The sequence below is a fragment of the Maylandia zebra genome, linkage group LG17 (assembly GCF_041146795.1).
Source record: "Maylandia zebra isolate NMK-2024a linkage group LG17, Mzebra_GT3a, whole genome shotgun sequence".
NCBI classification, from domain to species: domain Eukaryota; kingdom Metazoa; phylum Chordata; class Actinopteri; order Cichliformes; family Cichlidae; genus Maylandia; species Maylandia zebra.
In genome coordinates, this window is record NC_135183.1 from 2392973 (window position 1) to 2413970 (window position 20998).

Here is a 20998-nt window from a genome sequence, read left to right on the forward strand (position 1 = left end):
CTATAGTGCAAATTCACACACACACACACTGTTTATAGAGGGTGCAACCAGAGCCCTGGAGCAGATTAACGACTTTACTTACCAATTAGCCCACTCAGCAGTAGAGGAAATGGCTCTAACTGGCCTTCTGCTTCCTTTCTTCTGTGTTTGTGCTTCCCCCTATGTAAGTATGAGCGTGTCGGCTCTGTCTGATCTAATTCTGGAGTGTTCGCCGCTGCTCCCTGACAGCTGCCTGCTGGCCAGTGGCTGTCACATGTTGCCTTCACTTCCTGTTCATGTTAAAGCTCTTCAGAGGCAGAACAGGTCTGGAAGCCGGGGAGGGGGGTTACAAGTTGGATGTATATAAATGTGTTTGTGTGTGCCGTGTGACACACAGTCACACGGCAGTGGATCTTTTCCAGTATTTGATTATTAAATTATTATTGACCCTGCAAGACAGAATCTTTACTTTTTCCACTGGAAGTTTTTCAAAAGCCACATTTGTAGTGACCTAAATAGCAGATCTCACACCTAAGCCAATCATGTGCTAGCTGCTAAAAAATATAGAAGCAGCTTCCTCTTTCAGCATTTCAAAAAGGTGGTTTTTTATTGCAGGTAACCAGTGGTGGGTATATTACTTTTAACAGTAACTTACCACATTACACTGTAACAAAATACTTTTAAAAAGTCTTCAGAACCTACTGAGAAAAGCAATTTGTTTGTGTAATGAGCACTAGTGGTGTGCAATACTGCAAATACCAAGTACCGAGTACCAAGTAAATACACAGCCAGTATTACTTGTACTAATACTGATACTATTACTTTTAATTTGTCATGATTTATGAGATGAATCATCATCACTTTGCCAAATCTAAACACAATTTAATGGCATCCATTGGAGTAGGAATGCATGTGGATGTCAGATAGAAAGAAAAAAGTTATTGTGTGAATAGGTGAATGGGCCAAGTTGTATAAAGTGCTTTGAGTGCTCAGATAGAGTAGAAAAGCACTATGTAAGAACCAGTCCAACACATTTACCTGTGATTTTCACTTTCCATAGACATCTTTCAGCTTTTCATGTATTCAAAGACCTGGAATGTAAATGTGCCTGTCTTTACAGCACTTTGAGTTAACGTCTGTTGATTGCACATGTTGACAACATAAAAAGGAAATTACATTCAGATATTTTTAAATATAGTTGTTTCTATTTGGGGTAATTAATTAATTTCCAATAAAATAACTTATTTTAATGTAGTAAATTAAAACAATTCAGTTGGTTGAATATATTCATTGAATTTCTATGTAGAATCAGCTGTAACAACTATGATGAGCAATAACTAATGCAAGTAAGAGCTACCTGGTTATTCTTTGCCTCTCTGTCTCTGACTGTGACAGTGGGCTCTGTCTAATTACTGGGGTCTGTGTGAGGGATTTCCATCTTCCTCTCTTCCTTTCTTTGCTGTTTGTTCTGGGCAAAACCCTCTTTCTCATGGTCTTTTGTGTCTTTATACAAGTCGATGGTGTTTCCACAGTGGAGAATTTCCTTCCAGCATGTATCGTTGTTTCCAGTTTTTTCCTTTCACATCCCTGAAGCATAATGCTTTGCTTTCTCACTCACTGGAGCCTACTGGCGGCTCAGTGCCACTGAGTCGTGTGGCCGCACAACTAAACACAATGAAGCAAACTATGAATACATGGGAGGAGTGGTGTTTGCACAGACATGTCTACTTTCTGATGAATGGGAAAAAACTACTGAACTTATTGGAAGTAAAGTATTGACCCTATGGTGCTAGTATCGGTCTGATATCATCATTCTTTGGCTCAGTCGGCCCACCCCTAATGAGCACCTCTTAGTGGTTCTGCTAGAATAACCGTTAAACTTACTGACTGTGCTACCCATATCAGTAGCATTTCTTTAGAGTCGCAACTTTAAACCTCCTAGGACCTGGCGTCCACATATGTGGACATCACATTTTGGGTTATTTAGACCAAAATACTGAATTTTGCTCTACAAGGGCCTGATGTCCACTTACGAGGAGATAATGCTGCCACTGTTCTATCAAAATTCTAACAAATATCCTCATTTGTGGCTCTCATTTTTCTTAGAAACAAAAATCAGGTAAAATAAAAATAACATTTGATAATTCTTTGTTTTTACATTCATCGGGCCCCAATATGCCCAAAGATCAAAGAGAAATTAAAAATGCATGCTCTGGAAGAGTTCGGGTCTTAGGAGGTTAAATGAGCTAAAAGCTCTCTTTCAGAGCTGTAGCGTCATTATTCTCTTCTTCAGTAGGCCGTGCCACAATTGTTATGGAGCTATTTTTAGCTCGCTGGTACTTCTCCAAATATGAAGTACGACAGAAATCTGTATGTTATTCTATAATATCCTGCTTTTGTTTTCTTACACGTTTTACATAATGTGACTGTTTCCGTGACATGCAGGCTATCCTGTCAGAGTTTCATTTTTGTGGGCTTCTGTCACATCATCGTAATCGCAGGAATGCCATAATTGATATCCCACAATACATCTGCAGAGGAGGATATGTTCAGCTCTCTTAATGGTGACAAATTTAAAGGAGACAAACTTTTTGACTACAGAAAAAAAAATCAGATCTGCATTTGTTGAATTAGAGAGCAGGTAGAAGCAAAAAAATAAAAATCCTCTGAGAGCTGCTCTCTCTGTGGTGCAGAGAAGCTTGAAAAGCCACTGATACACTTCCAGTGTAATATAAGCTCAGCCAGAGTTAGCAGTGCTCAGGCAAGTCATGCTTCCCAGTGACTCATATGCTTAATTTTCATTTCAACAGTTTGTAGCGACTGTGTTACACAAACACAGTGGTGTGTTTACTACAATAAAGAAACTCATTAAGACATCTGTGATCATAACAGATGCAAGTTTGTTCTGTGCATATGTTGGCAGCACAAAGGATCAAAAACAACTTCAGAAATTTACAGACTGCACCAATCTGATGTTCATTTCAGAGCTCTCTCTCTCTCTGAGCCCCCCCCCCCAGTTTGATTTTAACTAGCTTGTTATCAAGTGGGCGGATATAAAGCTGAGAAAACTGAGGACAGGGGGGGGAAAGAAATAAAAGTAATTAAAAGAAGACTAGAGACACTGCTCAAAGAATTGACCACTAGAATAGGAAACAAATTGCATCTGCAACACAATCTGAGCCAAGGACTAATGTAAGAGACATGTAAAGTCTAGCTGGTACCGTGTTCTCATCATATTCGTCTTGGGATACTTGGAGTTTGTGAGTGTTGCAGGTGTAATCACTCTCACACACTGATATTTGCAGAAAAAGTCCTGTGAACAACTAAGTACACCCCATGATTCTGCAGCTTGGAGAACCTCCTTTATTGCAGTAACACAAAGTAAGCCTCTTACATTACTGTGGAAGAATAGTGGCCTATGCTTCAGTTCAGTGAGCTCCATTTATGCATAGGTCTCTGAGGTCAAACAACAGCATTTCAGTCAGACGGCAGTCTGGACTTGGACTGGGCCTTTCCACCACCCTGAGTCTTTTGTGTGTGGGTTCACTGTCCTGTTGTCCTGCTCAGCAGAGCAAAGGGCCTGAACATTGTAACTACATAGATCTAAAACATCATCTTTAGATAAACATTTAAATGTATTTTGTTTTCATAGAGCATTTTAGATTTATAACCACCATAACCGCCACGTAATGCAGAATTAAAATTTCTAGGGTGAAGTTTAGTGTGATGATAAGCAGCTGGATAAGCAAGTTCCAGTTCTAGCTGCACTTGATGAGACGGGTCAGGGGAATGAGTTATCACTACTGCTGACCTTCAAAGTGTTCTGTTTATCGCTCCACTCCAAGGTTCTTACATGTCTCAAGTGTTTTAGTTTACATTAAAAACATCTGCTTGACTCCTGCTAACACTCTGGGTTCTCCTTTCTGTCAGACCAGCACCAACTGCTGCTACCAACTACGATCAAAACCTCATGCCATTCATTTGAGGAAGTGAGTCATTTGAAGAACCTGGTAATTTAATTGGAAACTGCAAATTATTAATTTGAGGGAACAAATTGCTACTTTGTGCACGCAATTATAAAAAATTGTACCCTTGATACCTGATGGGCTGTGTACTTTTCAGCCTCTCTGTCTCGCTTTGATAATTAGCCGAGTGAAAGTGCAAAAAGACACAGCACTTTGATATTAACATGTCTGCAGACTGTGATTTTTTGCTAGGTTTGCACTTCCACTGAGCACTAGATCTATTTATATGATATAAAACTGAGAGTCAGATTTGACTGATATTGCATAAGGTCGGCAAAGAGCTTAGAACAAGCTTGAATCATGCAGCTCTGTTTCTCCTGAGCTCTCTTTCTCTAACCAGTTCCCTGTTTTCTTCCTCCTTTCTGTCCTCCCTGTGGGTATTCTCCTACCTCTCAACGATCCCAGCCGCTCCTGTGCTGTCTGCTTGACAGTGCTCTGTCAAGCCCCAGCATCATCTTCCTCCCCTTTAGTTGCCATAGAAACCGATGGCTGTGGAAAAGTACAAGTGAGTGGATTCTCTGGGTAAAGGACAGCGATATTTGGCCATGCCACACTGCGAGGCAGCTGTGAAAAAGGGTCTGAGGATCCTTGGGGTCTACTGCTGATGTCCAGATAATCAGAAGGTTCTGGAGGTTTTAGAACATTAAAGTATGAAGTAATAACAGTAATAACACTTTAGCCATTCCCTTCCACCCAGACATCCAGGAACAGCGTGTAGTGCAGAAAGTACACGGGCGGTTTAAATGTTTCAGGCACAGTCAGGCTTGTTTTGTATCGGACAACCATTGCATGTCTACAGCTAGGAAACTAGAGCTTAGCAGCCCAATACTCTCCCGTTTTTCTGTCACATGTTTCCACTAAATAAATATGAGTAGGGTAGAACTGCGTATGATCAAGATAAGAAAAAAAATCTGCTAAATTACATTTGCAAAACCAAAAACAATTCTGGAGGGAGATGCAACACAAGCTTGCACATTACAACGTTGCTGTTAAGCTGAGCATTGCAACTGTTTGTATGTGTTTTGCTCGTAGATATAAAAGATGGACATAGGCAACAATTTATTAGTAAGGTTCCATACTGAAGCCTCACCATCTCACAGTCTTGTTTTTATGCTGGCTCTTACTGAGGGGTACTGCAAGCTCAGAGTGGATTTGTCAGTCATCTAAAAGGATTTCTGATCAGTAACAGGGACCATAATTTAACTAATTAACAATTCTGTGTATTCATTTCAAGACTTGAAATAAGCAATTAAAACATGCATTCTGAGGGCTGGTTGAGCTGACCAGGCAGAGCAGATGACCCACATGCCGTAAGGCTCAAGTGTCATTTATGCCCCCACAAAAATGTGTCCGTCTGCGTATGTTGGACAGCAAACAAAACTTGGTCCAGTGTAGTCCTCCGAAATCCCATCACAGATCACTGTGAATGGGAGAAACAGGAAAACAACATTAAAATAAATGTCAGCTCTTCTTTCCAGCTGGCTGATGGACCGACACCAGCACAAGTGAGACCAGCACAGACTGGTTCCAGATACTGATAGTATTCATACCAGTGTTAGTACTGGTAGGAATACTACTCTGATATACTTGCATAGTGACTATCTTTCCTCACTCACGATGTGAGCCAAGTTAACATACAACTGACTGTGGTTTGTTGTTCTCTGCCAGACAGTGAATATCCAACTATCGCATTAGTGTGGGGAGCAGTTTGATACACACCCAGGGCACTGCTGGAAAAGTGTAAGCCTGTTATGTCGAATTTCACAGCATAAATAAAGGTTTCGAGCTTTGCCACCAAAGCTTTTGTAACACAACAACAGTCATCGCAGTGGTCCCACTCCTCTGCGTTTATCCTTGCACTGCAGGCAGCTGGGTTTTGGGGAGATATGCCGTAAAATCGAAGCTCAAATTTTAGCCGCCTGTCAGTCACTGGTTTGTTGTAAGTTCTCGCTGAAAGGAAAGCAAAGCCTGTTTTTTTTTCTTTGTTCAAAGACTCAAAAAGAGTCTTTGAAGAAGCATTAAAGCAGCAAGCAGGAAGGGAAAAGAGCGCAACATAAAGAGCATATGTTATTAACACAGGCAAAAAGGAGGTAGGCAATCATGAGCTAACTGGCTAACAGAGCAGAAATGAACAAATTAAATGGAGAAAAGGGGCTCCTTACTTTTATCGAGTTGCAGCTAGGTGTGGCATGTTGCTCTCATTCATAAAAGCTGCTGATGGCAGTGAAGTCTCATCAGTGCCTCACAGGCTACACATTTGTTATGCAACCACACAAGCCTATTTAGGGCATCTTCAGAGGGACGGGATCATCAATAATGAATGGCTTGCCCCTGTTTCAGAATACGCTGGTTTAATTTTGATCACACACTCACAGTCGGAGTGTGCACGTTGTCTGAGAGCTCATTTACCAAACACTGCCTGCATCGCAAGTGTGTAGCAGCCATGCCCAGAGCACACACATGCTGCATTTACAATTTCACAACATATGAAGTTGTGATGTAACTGTCGCTTGTCCTGTTTCCGCGTCTTCATTTCCCCCCCGCCGTTCTACAGGAACGCTGAAATAAACAGAGCACTTCAGTTACAGACAATGAGACGTCACTTTCGCGTATTTGCAGCAGGGTGCGCTTGAAAACAGAAATGTTTGATGCAGCAGCCTAAACAGAATGAGTTTAAAGTCAGATGTTGATAGATGTGCAGAAAAGGCTTCAGAGAGGATGATGAATTATACATGGGGTATATGCGCACTGACTGCATGTCAGTGTGTCTAGGGCTCCCAAATGTTTTAGATTTTCAGAGAAAAATGCCATAACCATTTAGAGTCATTACTGTTTCAAAAAGGTTACAGCATGTGGTGGGGAAAGAAATCAGCTTGCAGCTAGAGGGTTTCAGAATAATTCACGGATGTAAATGTGAGCTGAAATTCATCGATGTCTTGCTGAAGAATTGAGTTTAAAGCAGCATGAAATGGGATTTTTGCTGAAAGAACTTGGAGATGTACGAATGACTCCCACAGACTGGTTCAGGTTCAGTCTTTTACTACAGGATGACTCTTGCATGTGTCAGCGTTAATAAGTGGTGCTCGAGTTCTCTAAATGCTGACTGCAGGAGCCTCGCTCCGTCCTGTCTTCCTTCTTGTTTTGCTTGAAATTGGAAGATACTTTTTTGGTAAAGTTACAAAAATTCAAGTTTCTCATAGCTCGGTGCTTCCAGTATGTGATGATCAACTGAGTGGTGAAACTGTTAAACAGTTTAAGAGTCCAGGTTTCTTTTGATTTGTCATTGCAACAGTGGTTCATTGCAGACTAGTTGCAGTTTGGACAAAATTTAAAAGCTGGAGAAAAATGTAAAAAATAAACGGGAAAGCTCAAACTTGAAGATGACAAAACTAAAGATAACTAAGAAAACTGTGGACTCAGCTGGGTCCAGCCCCAAACACATTTCACTTCAATCCAGTTCAGTTTAATTTATATAGCACCAGATCCCAACAACAGCTGCCTCGAGGTCCTTTATAATGTTAAAGTAAACACGCTAAAATATTAGAAAAACCCCAACAATCAGTCAAACCCTTATGTGCAAGCACTTGGTGACAGTGGGAAGGAAAAACTGTCTTTTAAAAGAAGAAACCTCCACAGAACCAGGCTCAGGGAGGGGAGGCCATCTGCCACGACCGCTTGGAGGTGAGGGGAGGGAGACAGAACAAAAGGCACACTGTGGAAGAGAGCCAGAGATTAATAATAACTGAACTACTTTTAGTAAACACATGTATAAATTCACACATAGAAATGATGCTTTTCTTCATAATAATAAATGCAGAGTGGTATATAAAGATATAGAGAGGGACAAGAGGTGAGTGAGAAAGACAGACTTCTTCTTCAGTTCGGTGCAATTAGACACACTCTGGATTAAAACTGGTAAAATCAAGCAGTTCCGGGTCAGCTGCTCTTGAGCTATAGCTGAACCGTCACTGGCAGCAGCCCTCGCAGTGACAATTACTTTAATTTCACACAGACGGCCTCTTTTTCGCTCACGTACCTCACTCTGCAGTCTGTGAACATTCATAAATGTGACAGTATTGCTGTGAGAAAAATGCATGTACCTGTCTGTGAGAGGGAATATGAAGAGGGGGTATGTAAGTGAAAGAGAGAGAGGAAAAGAAATAAAGTGGGGGAGGAGAGGCAACGATAAAGTGTGTTGGATTACAGGGTGACATTGAAAGAAGCCTCTGTCCCTTTTCACTCCATCTTTCTATCCCATGATTCACTCTCTGTGCACTCTTCACTTCCCACACATCATCCATCTCAACATACTAACTCTCGCCCCATCTCAATTTTTCCCCATCAGTGAGGGTCCCCCAGCCATCCAGTGGCATTGCACGAGTACCTGTCAGCACTCGGGAGCGTCAAACATTTTCCCAAGGTGGGCGTGAATGAGATCATTGTCCTTCGACACAGCGGCGTACAGGAGGACGGCCTGGGGAGGGGTGAGGAGAAGGAATGTGGAATGAAAATGAAAGGTGAACTAACAGGAATCGGGAGGGAATGAGACGACAGCGAAGAAGGAAGAGAATTGGAAAATAGGAGAGGATGAAAAGAGGGTAGGAGGAGAAAAACTGCAATGGCGGATAGAAAAGATAAGTCTTCAAAGGAGAAGAATAAGGATGGAATAAAGATTAAAACGAATGGTGGCAAGGAAAGGTGAGAAGACGAGAGGAGGGAAAGGAGAGGAAATGAGGAGAAAATGATGAACAATTGGAAAGAAGGTTAGGGGAGCTGAGCAGACAAGAAATAAAACGAGCAACAATGACAGGATGAAAAATAACAGGTATTACTTTGAGGAAGAGAAAATGGGGGGGTGTAAGATTAAAGAATAAAAAGAAAGGTAGAAAAGGGAACATGGATCAGAGATGTGTAGATGGAGTAAAGAGTAAAGACACACACATCAGATCATCTGCTGGTGTGTGGATTGCTGTTTGGCAAGTGGGCCATCACCATCTTGATTTTTCCCCCTTTTTTGGAAATAGACATGAACATATTTGGACGTTTTGGGACAGCTGGTGAATTATCAGCTAGTTACTAAGGTGCAACCATAATACAGTGTAATTAATTCAATTCAGTTTTATCTATATAGCGCCAAATCACAACAACAGTCACCTCAAAGTGCTTTATAATGAACAGTAGACCCTACAATAATAGATACAGAGAAAAACCCAACAATCATATGACCCCCTATGAGCAAGCACTTTGGCGACAGTGGGAAGGAAAAACTCCCTTTTAACAGGAAGAAACCTCCGACAGAACCAGGCTCAGGGAGGGGCGGGGCCATCTGCCGTGATTGGTTGGAGTGAGAGAAGGAAGACAGGATAAAGACATGCTGTGGATGTCACGGTCTGCGGAAGCAGACCGTGCGGGAATGTGTATGGTGGACCCAGGTGCGAACACAAGCGAGGATGCAGGAGTGGATTTAAACAAAAGCGAGCCTTTTATTATGGCTGATGAAAGGAACAAAACAGAGTGAAGGCAGCATATGAGTAGTAGCTCAACAGAAACCTAAACTGGACAAACTAAGGAAAGGCTATGGCTGGAAATACGGAACACAGGGGGTGGGAACACAGACGACGCGACACAGACTGTATGAAACACAGAGACTAAATACACATGAGGGATGATCAGGGGAAGTGGATGCACACGGGGAACACAGGTGACACTGATAATCATAACAAGACACGGCAGGAGTGAACGTAACACTGATGGGAGATGGGCAAAGTAAAACAGGAAGTACACAGAGGTTCAAACAGGAGGAGAGAGAGCACGGGGAGAACGCAGACATAACGGGCTGGGGAAAACATAGAATAAAACACAAAGAGAGACGAGGGCTCATAAATACACAGAGGGGCACACAGGGGGTAAGAGTCACGAAGGGAAAACACATAAGGAACAACGTAACAGATCAACCCAGGAAGCATGGCCTAAATAAAGAACAAAATACAAAAATACATGAAAACTAAGAATACTGGGCCCACATGGCCCAGGACCATGACATCACCCCCCCCAAAGGGCTGGCTCCCGACAGCCCAAACCCGAGAAACAAAACAAAAACAGAAAACAACCCACCCAGGGCGGGAGGCGGGGGACCAGGACGGAGGGACCAGAACGGGAAACAAAAACAAACAACAGAAAACACAGGAGCACATGACTAGTCCAAATAAGGTTCAGGGGGCCGACCCAGAGCCCACAGGCACAAGAGTTCACGGGTCACACGGTCGGGGGGCCGACCAGGCGGGTGGCACAGGTGACAGAGCTGGTCCGGAGGCCGGCCGCGCGGAAGGCAGCGGCGGCGGCGAAGGAGACGACGGAGCAGTTCAGGGGGCCGACCGCGCGGAAGGCAGCGGTGGAGGCGAAGGAGACGACGGAGCAGTTCAGGGGGCCGACCGCGCGGAAGGCAGCGGCGGCTCTCCAGTCTCAGGCGTGCTGGCCATGGCCTGGTGGGCACAGGACCAGTCGAGGCAGGACCAGACGAGGCAGGACCAGGCGAGGATAAAGACTCGGATGAAGCTGGACCAGGCGAAGCACAGGCTGAAGCTGGACCAGGAGGAGCAGAAGCCAAAGTTGGAGCTGGGCCAGACGAGGACGAGGACTCTGAGGCTGGGCCAGACGAGGACTCTGAGGCTGGGCCAGACGAAGACTCTGAGGCTGGAGCTGCAGCAGACGAAGACTCTGAGGCTGGAGCTGCAGCAGACGAAGCACAGGCTGGAGCTGCAGCAGACGAAGCACAGGCTGGAGCTGCAGCAGACGAAGCACAGGCTGGAGCTGCAGCAGACGAAGCACAGGCTGGAGCTGCAGCAGACGAAGCACAGGCTGGAGCTGCAGCAGACGAAGCACAGGCTGGAGCTGGACCAGGAGGAGCAGAAGCAGAAGGTGGCTGGATGGGCGGCTCGGGCCCCCCAGCAGACGTGGCATGAGGCCGGATGGGCTCCTCGGGCCCTCCAGCGGAGACAGGAGGCTGAACGGGCCCCTCGGACCCTCCAGCGGACGAGACAGGAGGCTGAACGGGCCCCTCGGACCCTCCAGCGGACGAGACATGAGGCTGGACGCGTTCACCTGACATCTTACAGTTAACAGTCCAGAAGCAAACAGATGTCAGATGTCCTGAGGCAAAGACCAGCTCATTCACTTCAAGACTTATGTAGGCTGACATAACAGGCTCTAAAACAGAAAGTCCTGCTTCAATATTCCTCCCTTCAGTCTCGAGCAATGACAGAGCTTGACGGCCCAGATAAGCCGGGTCAGCCACAGGGAAAACAAGGACTACAACATTCCCCAGAAAAACACGACTTAAGCCTTCGCGGATAAACTCCTGGGCAAACATGAAATGTTCAGGAATGAATCTGGGCGATGAGAACTGAACTAGCATGATGGCGGTAAGTGTTATAGCGACTAGGAACCATGCGCGAGGTGGACTGTAACTCAAGGGTGTTATGTAGTGTGTATGGTGAAATGGGTACGGCTAATGCTGTGCTAGCATTCCTAGCTGAGACGGGTGATGTTACACAGCTCATGTTACCCTGATTTGACTCTATGTCGTCATCTTTAAGTTCCAACGTGAGTTCATGATCAGCGTTCTCAGTTTTCAGTTCATTGGGAATAGGAGCAGCATGCAAAACAGGATTACACATCATCTCACACTCAGTACTCTTACACTTTACGTCATGACCCTCCTTTAAACAATCCTTATGTGCTAAGGAAGCACAGGGGCCTACTTTAAGTAGCTCGTTGGTGGGCGGAGCGGGCTCGGGAAGGGAGGCATTAGCAACAGGTAACTCAGTCTTAGATGGAACCCCAGGCACATTAGATGACACAGAAGAAAACACTTCCACCCCACCCCCCACACAAGCAACATCATGGCCTGTGGAACTCTCTTTCAATCCAAGTGTAGTGTCAGGGGCCCCTACAAGATCACTAGGCCTGTCCAAGATCCTCTCTGAAACAAATTCACTTGGCTGTGCTAACTTCAGAGCATTACTCAGCCTGAAGTTAGCACTGGCTAATTCCAAAACAGTGATTTTATTTTCACAAACAGAAACACACGAAACAGGGGATTCCCCGGTCAGCTTAGAGGCTGGACAGTTAAACACCTGTTCGGGTGGCGGTGACAAGAACACCGGCTGTGACTCCCCAGTGTTGGAACTCACAGTCTGAGTGGGTCTTACTCCCTGTTCGTGGAAGCCAGACGAACAGACCACACCATTCACAGTACCAGAGTCAGCCATTTCCACACTATGTGTCTGTGTTAACTTTGACCCGTGGCTCTGTAATTCTGAGTCTAATTCATCTTCTACGGCTTCAATGGAGGCTGGTGATGACAGGTTGCACTCACTCACCTCCGGTCGTCGCGCGATGCGGTGGCGACGCGAGCGCCGTTTCCTCTTGGCCGTGAGCCCCGTTAATGTGGAAAGTGGAGCCTCTTGCGGCGTCGCAGAGGCTGAGGAGGCGAGGGTTGGCGGAGCATCAGGCGGGAGCTCCTGGCAACTCCAGAGGCCCCCAAAGGCCAGGCGTGTCCCGCGGAAAATCTCACCGTAGTGAGGAGCGAGCCCTGGCTTCCCCCGTAGCTCCTCCTCCAGTTGCGCGCATGCGGCGCGCTGCCGCTCCTCGAGGTCGAAATTCATCACCTCCACAGCCTCCTCATGTCGCTCAGTGGAGGGCGAGACATGCCGTAGCGATGAGCGACGGCGACGAGAACGCCGCTTCCGTCTTGAAGTGGACGCGGACGTAACTTGGATTTCTGTGGCGACCGGCTCCTCGTCTTCCGACCACATCCGCGCCAGATAAGAAGCGGGAGAAGAGTAGTCCGATCGAGGCGGCGAGGATGGGCGGCCGGTCCGAGGCGGGGCGGCTGGCGGAAGCTCCTCCTCGGAGATAAGCCAGGGCTTCCAGCGTAGCTCGTCCTCCCGATACGCCCGCAACACCTGCTGTCGCTCCTCCTCACCGAAGTCAACAGCCTCGGGCATCTCCGTGCAGGCAGGCGGTGGCGAAGATGCGGAAGCTGATGAAGTGTGAGCCAATGGTGTGTCGGTGGTGAGCCTCACTGTTCCGACTCTGACCGCTACCGGCTCATGAGGCCGCGGGGTAACATCGCAACAGCATGGCTCTGGCGAAGGCGCACGCACACCGGGCCGCTGCGGCTGCGGACGGAGTTGGAGAGTGGTGACGAGAAAGTCAACGATCAGTGGGTGTAGTGCCTCCCATAACCAGGGAAATACAGACACGCATACTCCCACTTGGCGGGCCAACTCCTCCCGTTCCTCCACTCCGGAACACTGCAGCCATTTAGTACAAAGCGCCTCCACAGTCTGGATGATCTTCCTCTCGTGTGTCGCTGGGTCCGGCATGGTCGCGTCGTACTGTCACGGTCTGCAGAGGCAGACCGTGCGGGAATGTGTATGGTGGACCCAGCTGCGAACACAAGCGAGGATGCAGGAGTGGATTTAAACAAAAGCGAGCCTTTTATTATGGCTGATGAAAGGAACAAAACAGAGTGAAGGCAGCATATGAGTAGTAGCTCAACAGAAACCTAAACTGGACAAACTAAGGAAAGGCTATGGCTGGAAATACGGAACACAGGGGGTGGGAACACAGACGACGCGACACAGACTGTATGAAACACAGAGACTAAATACACATGAGGGATGATCAGGGGAAGTGGATGCACACGGGGAACACAGGTGACACTGATAATCATAACAAGACACGGCAGGAGTGAACGTAACACTGATGGGAGATGGGCAAAGTAAAACAGGAAGTACACAGAGGTTCAAACAGGAGGAGAGAGAGCACGGGGAGAACGCAGACAACGGGCTGGGGAAAACATAGAATAAAACACAAAGAGAGACGAGGGCTCATAAATACACAGAGGGGCACACAGGGGGTAAGAGTCACGAAGGGAAAACACATAAGGAACAACGTAACAGATCAACCCAGGAAGCATGGCCTAAATAAAGAACAAAATACAAAAATACATGAAAACTAAGAATACTGGGCCCACATGGCCCAGGACCATGACAGTAGAAGAGAGACAGAGGTTAATAACAGGTACAGGTAATTGGCATTTAGATGCTGATTAATCCTGTTTCAGTGTCAGTGGATATTTTAGTACCTACAACAAAAGCGCCCTTTGAACATCAGGAACTATGCTTCCCTAAGCCTTTTGGTCCTCTTTCTCTGCCCTCTCCATTGCATCCACCACCAACCTCATCTGAGTTTTCTTGGCTTTCTGGTGAAGGAAACAAACGAGAATCAAAGTAAAACTGCTCTCACCTTCTAAATTGTCCTGTACAAGTGAATCTCCAGTGGGTACTTTAATGGTGAATTTAATAAGGTCACTTTTCTGGAAAAAGACATATGTACTGTACACACAACTCTAGTATTATGGTTCATAATACTATATATTATTAAAGGGTACTATTTGGCTGCTGTTTTTGCAGAGACATTTTAAAAGCCATAGACAGCAGTCTGTTGCTCTGAAAGAACTGCCCTGATTGCTGAAATTTTCTGTCACATAGAGATCTTAGTTTAGGGGGACATTCAGCGAATGGCTTGAGCTGGATTCTTCCATATCTGCAACAGGCCCTGAAGTACTTTGAATTACCATGAACTTTGGAAGTCTCCCAAAGTTCACTGCAGCATTAAAGGAAAGGACACACTAAATATATCTTGTAGGAATGAAATTCAAGTACCTTTGTGACTTGTTGTGGCTACTTTTCCAGAATCACTTTTGTAAGGTCAGACACTGATGTTGGACAAGAAGGCCTGGCTCACAATCTGCTCTAATTCATCCCAAAGGTGTTCTAACAAGTTGAAGTCAGGCCAGTCAAGTTCTTCCACACCAAACTTGCTCATCCGTGTCTTTATGGACCTTGCTTTGTGCACTGGTGCACAGTCATGATGGAACACGAAGGGGCCATCTCCAAACTGGAAGCATGAGAATGTCCAAAATGTTTTGGTATGCTGAACCATTAAGAGCTTATTTCACTGGAACTAAGGTGCAGAGCCAGCGCCACACCATAATTTCCCCTCCACTAAATTTTGAACAAGGCACAATGACTCATCCATCAACGTTCCAGATTTAGAAGCAGAGAAAACATCTCCACTGCTCTAGAGTCCAGTGGTGGTGTGCTGTGGAATATTTGGCTTAGGGAGGAAATTTAACAGCTGGACTTGCACAGGTGGTACCACACTGGATTTCACTGAGTTCCTGAGAGCAAACAATTCTTTCACAAATGTTTGTGGAAGCAGTCTGATAACACTTAAGGACATCAAGAGAAACAATGAACAGTTCACTGCAGCCACTGTCTCTACTGTTCATGCTGTATTTTTGGTCTTTCGTGTTGTTTTCATACTGATCCCATTTCTGTTGAAGTCTGCCTTCACTCCCTTTGTGAAGGGAGTGAAGCCCACTTGTTAACCCAAACAGCATTCAGCCGACACATAGGTCATCCACCTCAAGCGGAGTGCAGCTGGAAACCCATTTTAGCAAGCTTGGGAACAAAGAAAATAATCATTCAAACTGACACACATCAAAAACTATTCTTTTACTTAATTTTATTTCTCAGAAGTTGATACTGTTCATCTGGACGTAGTGGTTTCAGTGGGAGAAACATTAATTTTATTCATTTATTCTTTTTATTTATTGCCACTGTATCAAAATACGATAGGGTTTGGTTTAGGATTACCACCTAAGACTTAGCCTTCAGAAGAAGTTAAAAAAATCATCATTGGACCTGTTACAGCCTCAATTTTCTTCTAAATAACTCTATATAGGTGTATTTAATCTGTAACAGATGGCAAAATCTAGAGCAAATGTAATGGTGTAACACATAATTTACATCATATGTATATACAGTGGCACTCAAAGATAAAGATAATCAACAAGCTTATCTGCACTGTTATGAAATGAAGAAGAAATGAATCTGCTTGATGCCAGTGTTCAGTACCAGGATGCTGATAGTGTCGTCTGAATATTAAACACTCTACCAGGCTGGAACAACAATCACCCATATCAGCATTACAGGCCTGATATCAGATGCAACAGCAAACAAAGAGTTGAATCTGTTTCCACGACGTTCTGTTTGCCTTTGAAAGAAAGACTTTTATTGTTCCACATTATCAGATGACAGCCTGGGAGCTTCAACCAGTTCTGAACTTGCAACAACACGTAAACTTTCAAAAAATACAAAAGCAACTTTTTTCTTGAGCAGTTTTTTATATGACTTAGTCATATAAAGTATGACTAAGTTAGTATGGCTTAGTCAACAGGTACTGATACCCACTGAAAATATTATTAGGTTATATATTGTAAGAAGACTCATGTATAATCTTTATTTATGTGCGCATAAACTCTTGCCATTACTCCAAACCTTTAGTATGTATTACGTTAGCTGAGGAGAGAAGATTTAAAATGTATTAGCATGGTGTTGCTAGCACCAGGCTAATAAACCTCTTAATTTCCTACTACTGATTTATGTAGGGATGGGTTATAAGCAACCAGTTTTACAAAACGTTTCAGTGTTTGGAACACCCAAACATCAAGAAAACACAAAGACCCCAATGAACGAGATTTAATATAAAAAGGTAAAATATTGAATATAGGACTAAAGCAAAGCCATTTCTGGTTGACTTTTAAGGTGGCTTTATTCTTACTTACAGGATCAGTGTTATGACCCAGTGATGTGCTTGTTGGTGTTGTGCCTCCCACCGGAGGATGGTGGCGGTATTTTCCCTTTTTTCTCTCCTAGGAGGTGGACACCTGGGCGTGGCTGCTAGGTATCTGGGTGGAGTCTCTACACACCTTCCGACTGGATAATTGATGGACCACCTCCAGTACTTAACGTCCGGATGACAGTCACCTGGGAGTGCTGTTTGGAACTCCGTTGACTCGGTCACAGAGTTGTGTGTTGTGTCATTGTAGTGCAGGCTGGAGTATTCACGTGTACCTCTAGCCTTGCCATGTAAATAATTGTAAATAAGTTAACCAGTGGCGGTCACTTTTTTGTTCCTTTGCTGTATAACTTTCACTGTCGCAGCCTAGTAGGCGTGAGAAGCCGTTTTCTTTTGTTGAACAAGTTTTCTCCTGTTTTTCGTTAGATAGTTAGGTAAGTGACTTGTCTTTTGTTTTGGCTTCTTTTTATTTTGGTGTAGGGAAGACTAGGGATTGTTTTATAGGGAGTTTTTGTTTATTGTTTTGGCATTGCTCACTGCTGATGAAAATAAATGGCTGCTTAAATACTTAAAAAAGGTGTCGTTGTTGGGGTTTGTGCGTGGGTGGGAAGTGAGTGGGGGCAACTATTTGTTACGTTTATTTACTTGCCGGGACCAGAACGTAACATATTGGGGGCTCGTCTCTTTTGTGTTCTTTTTGTGGCTTGTTTTCTTGGTTGGCGGTTTTTTCTTGTGTGGGGGGGTGTGTGTGTGTGTGTTAGGATGGAGTTTAAGTTGGAGGACTTCACTCTGAGCCCGTCTGCGGAGAAGTTGGACAGGTGTAAAAAGGCTGACCTCTTGCTTGTTGCTGAATTCTTTGATGTGACTGTGCCGTTGACTGCGAAGAAGAAAGAGCTTAGGGAGCTCCTGTGTGTCCAGTTGACGGACAGGGGGTTGTTTGGTGAGCCGGGTCCTGCAGGGGGGGTTGAGCTGGGGGCTGTTGCTGGTGTTTCTGCCCCACTGAAAAATCTCCCTTTTCCACCTAGCCCTTCTGTGGAGGAGCTGCGGTTAACGCTGCGCATTAAGGAGGTGGAGCTAAAGAAACAGCAGTTGGAGGTGGACGCTATGCACTTGAGGATCAGGGCTCTGGAGGTAGAGAGGGGAGCCTCTGTGTCTGCCAGCCCTCCTGTACCTCGGTTAGCCCCGCAGTCACCATCCCCGCAGGTACCCTCCCCGGAGTCATCATCCCCGCAGGTACCCTCCCCGGAGTCATCATCCCCGCAGTCGCCATCTCCGCAGCCACCGGCCCCGATGCCAGGTGGTGGCTTTGATGTGAGTAAACACATCAAAATGGTGCCGGCGTTTCGGGAAACTGAGGTGGATTCGTATTTCACAGTGTTTGAACGTATCGCAGGTGCGCTGCACTGGCCAAAGGATGTGTGGTCTCTTTTACTCCAATGTAGATTGGTGGGGAAAGCTCAAGAGGTATGCACCGCTCTTTCTCTGGAGGACAGTTTTGACTATGATACGGTGAAGGCTGCTGTCCTGCGCGCTTACGAGCTTGTGCCAGAGGCTTACAGGCAGAGATTTAGGGATGGGAAAAAATCCGCCAACCAGACCTATGTGGAGTTTGCCAGAGAAAAGAAAACTCTGTTTGATAAGTGGTGTCATGCTACAGAAGTAAAAACCTTGGAAGACCTGCGTGAGTTGGTGACGTTAGAAGAGTTTAAAAATCAACTACCAGACACTGTGGTAACCTACTTAAACGAACAGAAGGTTACGACTCTCGCCGCTGCTGCTATACGGGCTGATGAGTTTGTGTTGACACATAAAGTGGTGTTTTCGGCTCCTGCTCACAGTTTTCCGTCTTCCGGTGGCCCGCCCCGATGGTCTCCAAGGGGCACCCGCCGTGCCATCCCCTCATCCGTTGAGAACCGCGTGTGTTTTTTTTGCCATGAGCAGGGACACCTTATTGCGGTTTGCCCTGCTCTGAAGAGAAAAGAAATGACCAGGGAGGGTACATCTCCTTCCCCAATAAACCTTCTACAGACAAACTCTCCTACTTGGGGGGAGGTGATGGCACCCGAAAATGATAAAGTAGATAAGGAGTTTAAGCCGTTTGTGTCAAACGGTTTTGTTTCCTTGATAGGAGAAGATCGGCGGACTCCTGTCAGTATTTTGCGAGACACTGGTGCGAAACAGTCGCTCATTCGTGAGGGGGTCTTACCGTTTTCAGCTCAATCCTGTTGTGGGGCGGATGTGTTAGCCTGGGGAGTTAGGATGTGTGTAATACGGGTTCCTTTACACTTGGTGCAGCTTTCGTCTCAGTTTTTGTCTGGTGAGGTTAAGCTTGGGGTGCGACCCCAGTTACCGGTTGCAGGTATTGACATCATCTTGGGAAACGATCTAGCTGGCGGCACAGTTTTTCCGTCGCCAGAAGTAGTCGATATACCACTTACAGATAACAGTGGTTTCGATCGTGCCACATCAAAGGCTGTTCAAACCGTCAGTGTAAAGACATTTAGGCAGAGGAGAGGTGCGAGTGGATCCCAGCAACAGCAGCAGCAGAATAGGAGGCAGCCCAAGGGGACGAGAAGAACAAATATTCAAACCACAAGGGTCGCTGAAGCCACCATGCAATCAGACCCAAGTAGATTCACTTTTCAGGACAGTCAGCAGCAAAATGCTGAAACCAGGCCACCTGCTAGAAAAAGACAAGGATTCAGAGGTGGACGCCAGTGTTTTGGGGGCGGGTGCAGTGCTCGTGCAGGAGGATGAAAATGGCATTGACCACCCAGTCTGTTTCTTTTCTAGAACATTTCTAAAACAGCAACCAGCGCCTCATGCGTTGGTCCTTACTCCTACAGGATTTCAACATTGAGATCCGATATATAAGAGCTTAGAGAATGTTATGGCTGATGCCCTCTCTAGGTCGTAAATCAAACATCTTTGTGTGGGGTTGGATGTTTGATTTTTTTTGGGTGGGGGAAACTGTTATGACCCAGTGATGTGCTTGTTGGTGTTGTGCCTCCCACCGGAGGATGGTGGCGGTATTTTCCCTTTTTTCTCTCCTAGGAGGTGGACACCTGGGCGTGGCTGCTAGGTATCTGGGTGGAGTCTCTACACACCTTCCGACTGGATAATTGATGGACCACCTCCAGTACTTAACGTCCGGATGACAGTCACCTGGGAGTGCTGTTTGGAACTCCGTTGACTCGGTCACAGAGTTGTGTGTTGTGTCATTGTAGTGCAGGCTGGAGTATTCACGTGTACCTCTAGCCTTGCCATGTAAATAATTGTAAATAAGTTAACCAGTGGCGGTCACTTTTTTGTTCCTTTGCTGTATAACTTTCACTGTCGCAGCCTAGTAGGCGTGAGAAGCCGTTTTCTTTTGTTGAACAAGTTTTCTCCTGTTTTTCGTTAGATAGTTAGGTAAGTGACTTGTCTTTTGTTTTGGCTTCTTTTTATTTTGGTGTAGGGAAGACTAGGGATTGTTTTATAGGGAGTTTTTGTTTATTGTTTTGGCATTGCTCACTGCTGATGAAAATAAATGGCTGCTTAAATACTTAAAAAAGGTGTCGTTGTTGGGGTTTGTGCGTGGGTGGGAAGTGAGTGGGGGCAACTATTTGTTACGTTTATTTACTTGCCGGGACCAGAACGTAACATCAGTCTTTTAGTATTGGACAGTCACTGCCATCTTCTATGAAGATGATCTGTGGGGTACCTCAGGGCTCTGTACTCAAAACTCACCTGTTTTCTTTTTATGTTACCTGTTTATGTCATGTGGATCAAGGCAGGTGAACTCAGTCACAGACTTGGAAGGGCAGTTCAGTGCGTTTATTTGAAGAGTGCTATGCAAATACAGTTGTATTATTATTATTGTTGTTGTAAGGTTGCCAGAGTAATGAGTTCAGAAAGTATGATTGGCAAAAAGGAATATTTGTTTATATAGACGTCAACAGAAGTGCTTGATTATTCTGAATATATGAATTCCTGCTTTGTAACTATAAAAAAAAAAAAAAACAACTCTTCCCTCTTTTCTGGAGCAGAGTGATCTTGTGGTAAGACTCGACTTAAGCGGTCAAAGAAGTGCAGGAGACTGATGCTGTCCAGTGTAGCAAGTGATTTATTCACCATTCTGTGGCCCAAGAATATTTACAAAGAAACAAATAAGAAACTCAACTCTATAATTAACTCAATTCAAATAAACATAACTGAACTTAAATCAACGGAAATTAAGGTCAAACTGCACACAGCTACACTGACCTGAACCCTTCTTCTGAAACACCTGAGTTCGTCTG

General features: G+C 45.2%; 1 protein-coding gene across 1 annotated transcript; it reads left to right on the forward strand.

Annotated features, from left to right (window-relative positions):
* The first annotated feature begins 17328 nt into the window (after window positions 1-17328).
* Window positions 17329-20193, forward strand: LOC143413276 (uncharacterized). Its single transcript, XM_076876057.1, has 2 exons — window positions 17329-17921; window positions 17952-20193. Exons 1-2 carry the CDS (start codon window positions 17481-17483, stop codon window positions 19473-19475), a joined length of 1965 nt encoding a protein of 654 aa, XP_076732172.1. The 5' UTR covers window positions 17329-17480; the 3' UTR covers window positions 19476-20193.
* Window positions 20194-20998: the final 805 nt, after the last annotated feature.

Excerpts from the sequence above, each read along its gene's own strand:
- LOC143413276 (XM_076876057.1), top strand. The coding sequence starts at position 17,481 with ATGGAGTTTAAGTTGGAGGACTTCACTCTGAGCCCGTCTGCGGAGAAG. Across the intron at positions 17,922-17,951 it reads CGCAGTCACCATCCCCGCAG|GTACCCTCCCCGGAGTCATC; the intron begins GTACCCTCCCCG and ends TCATCCCCGCAG.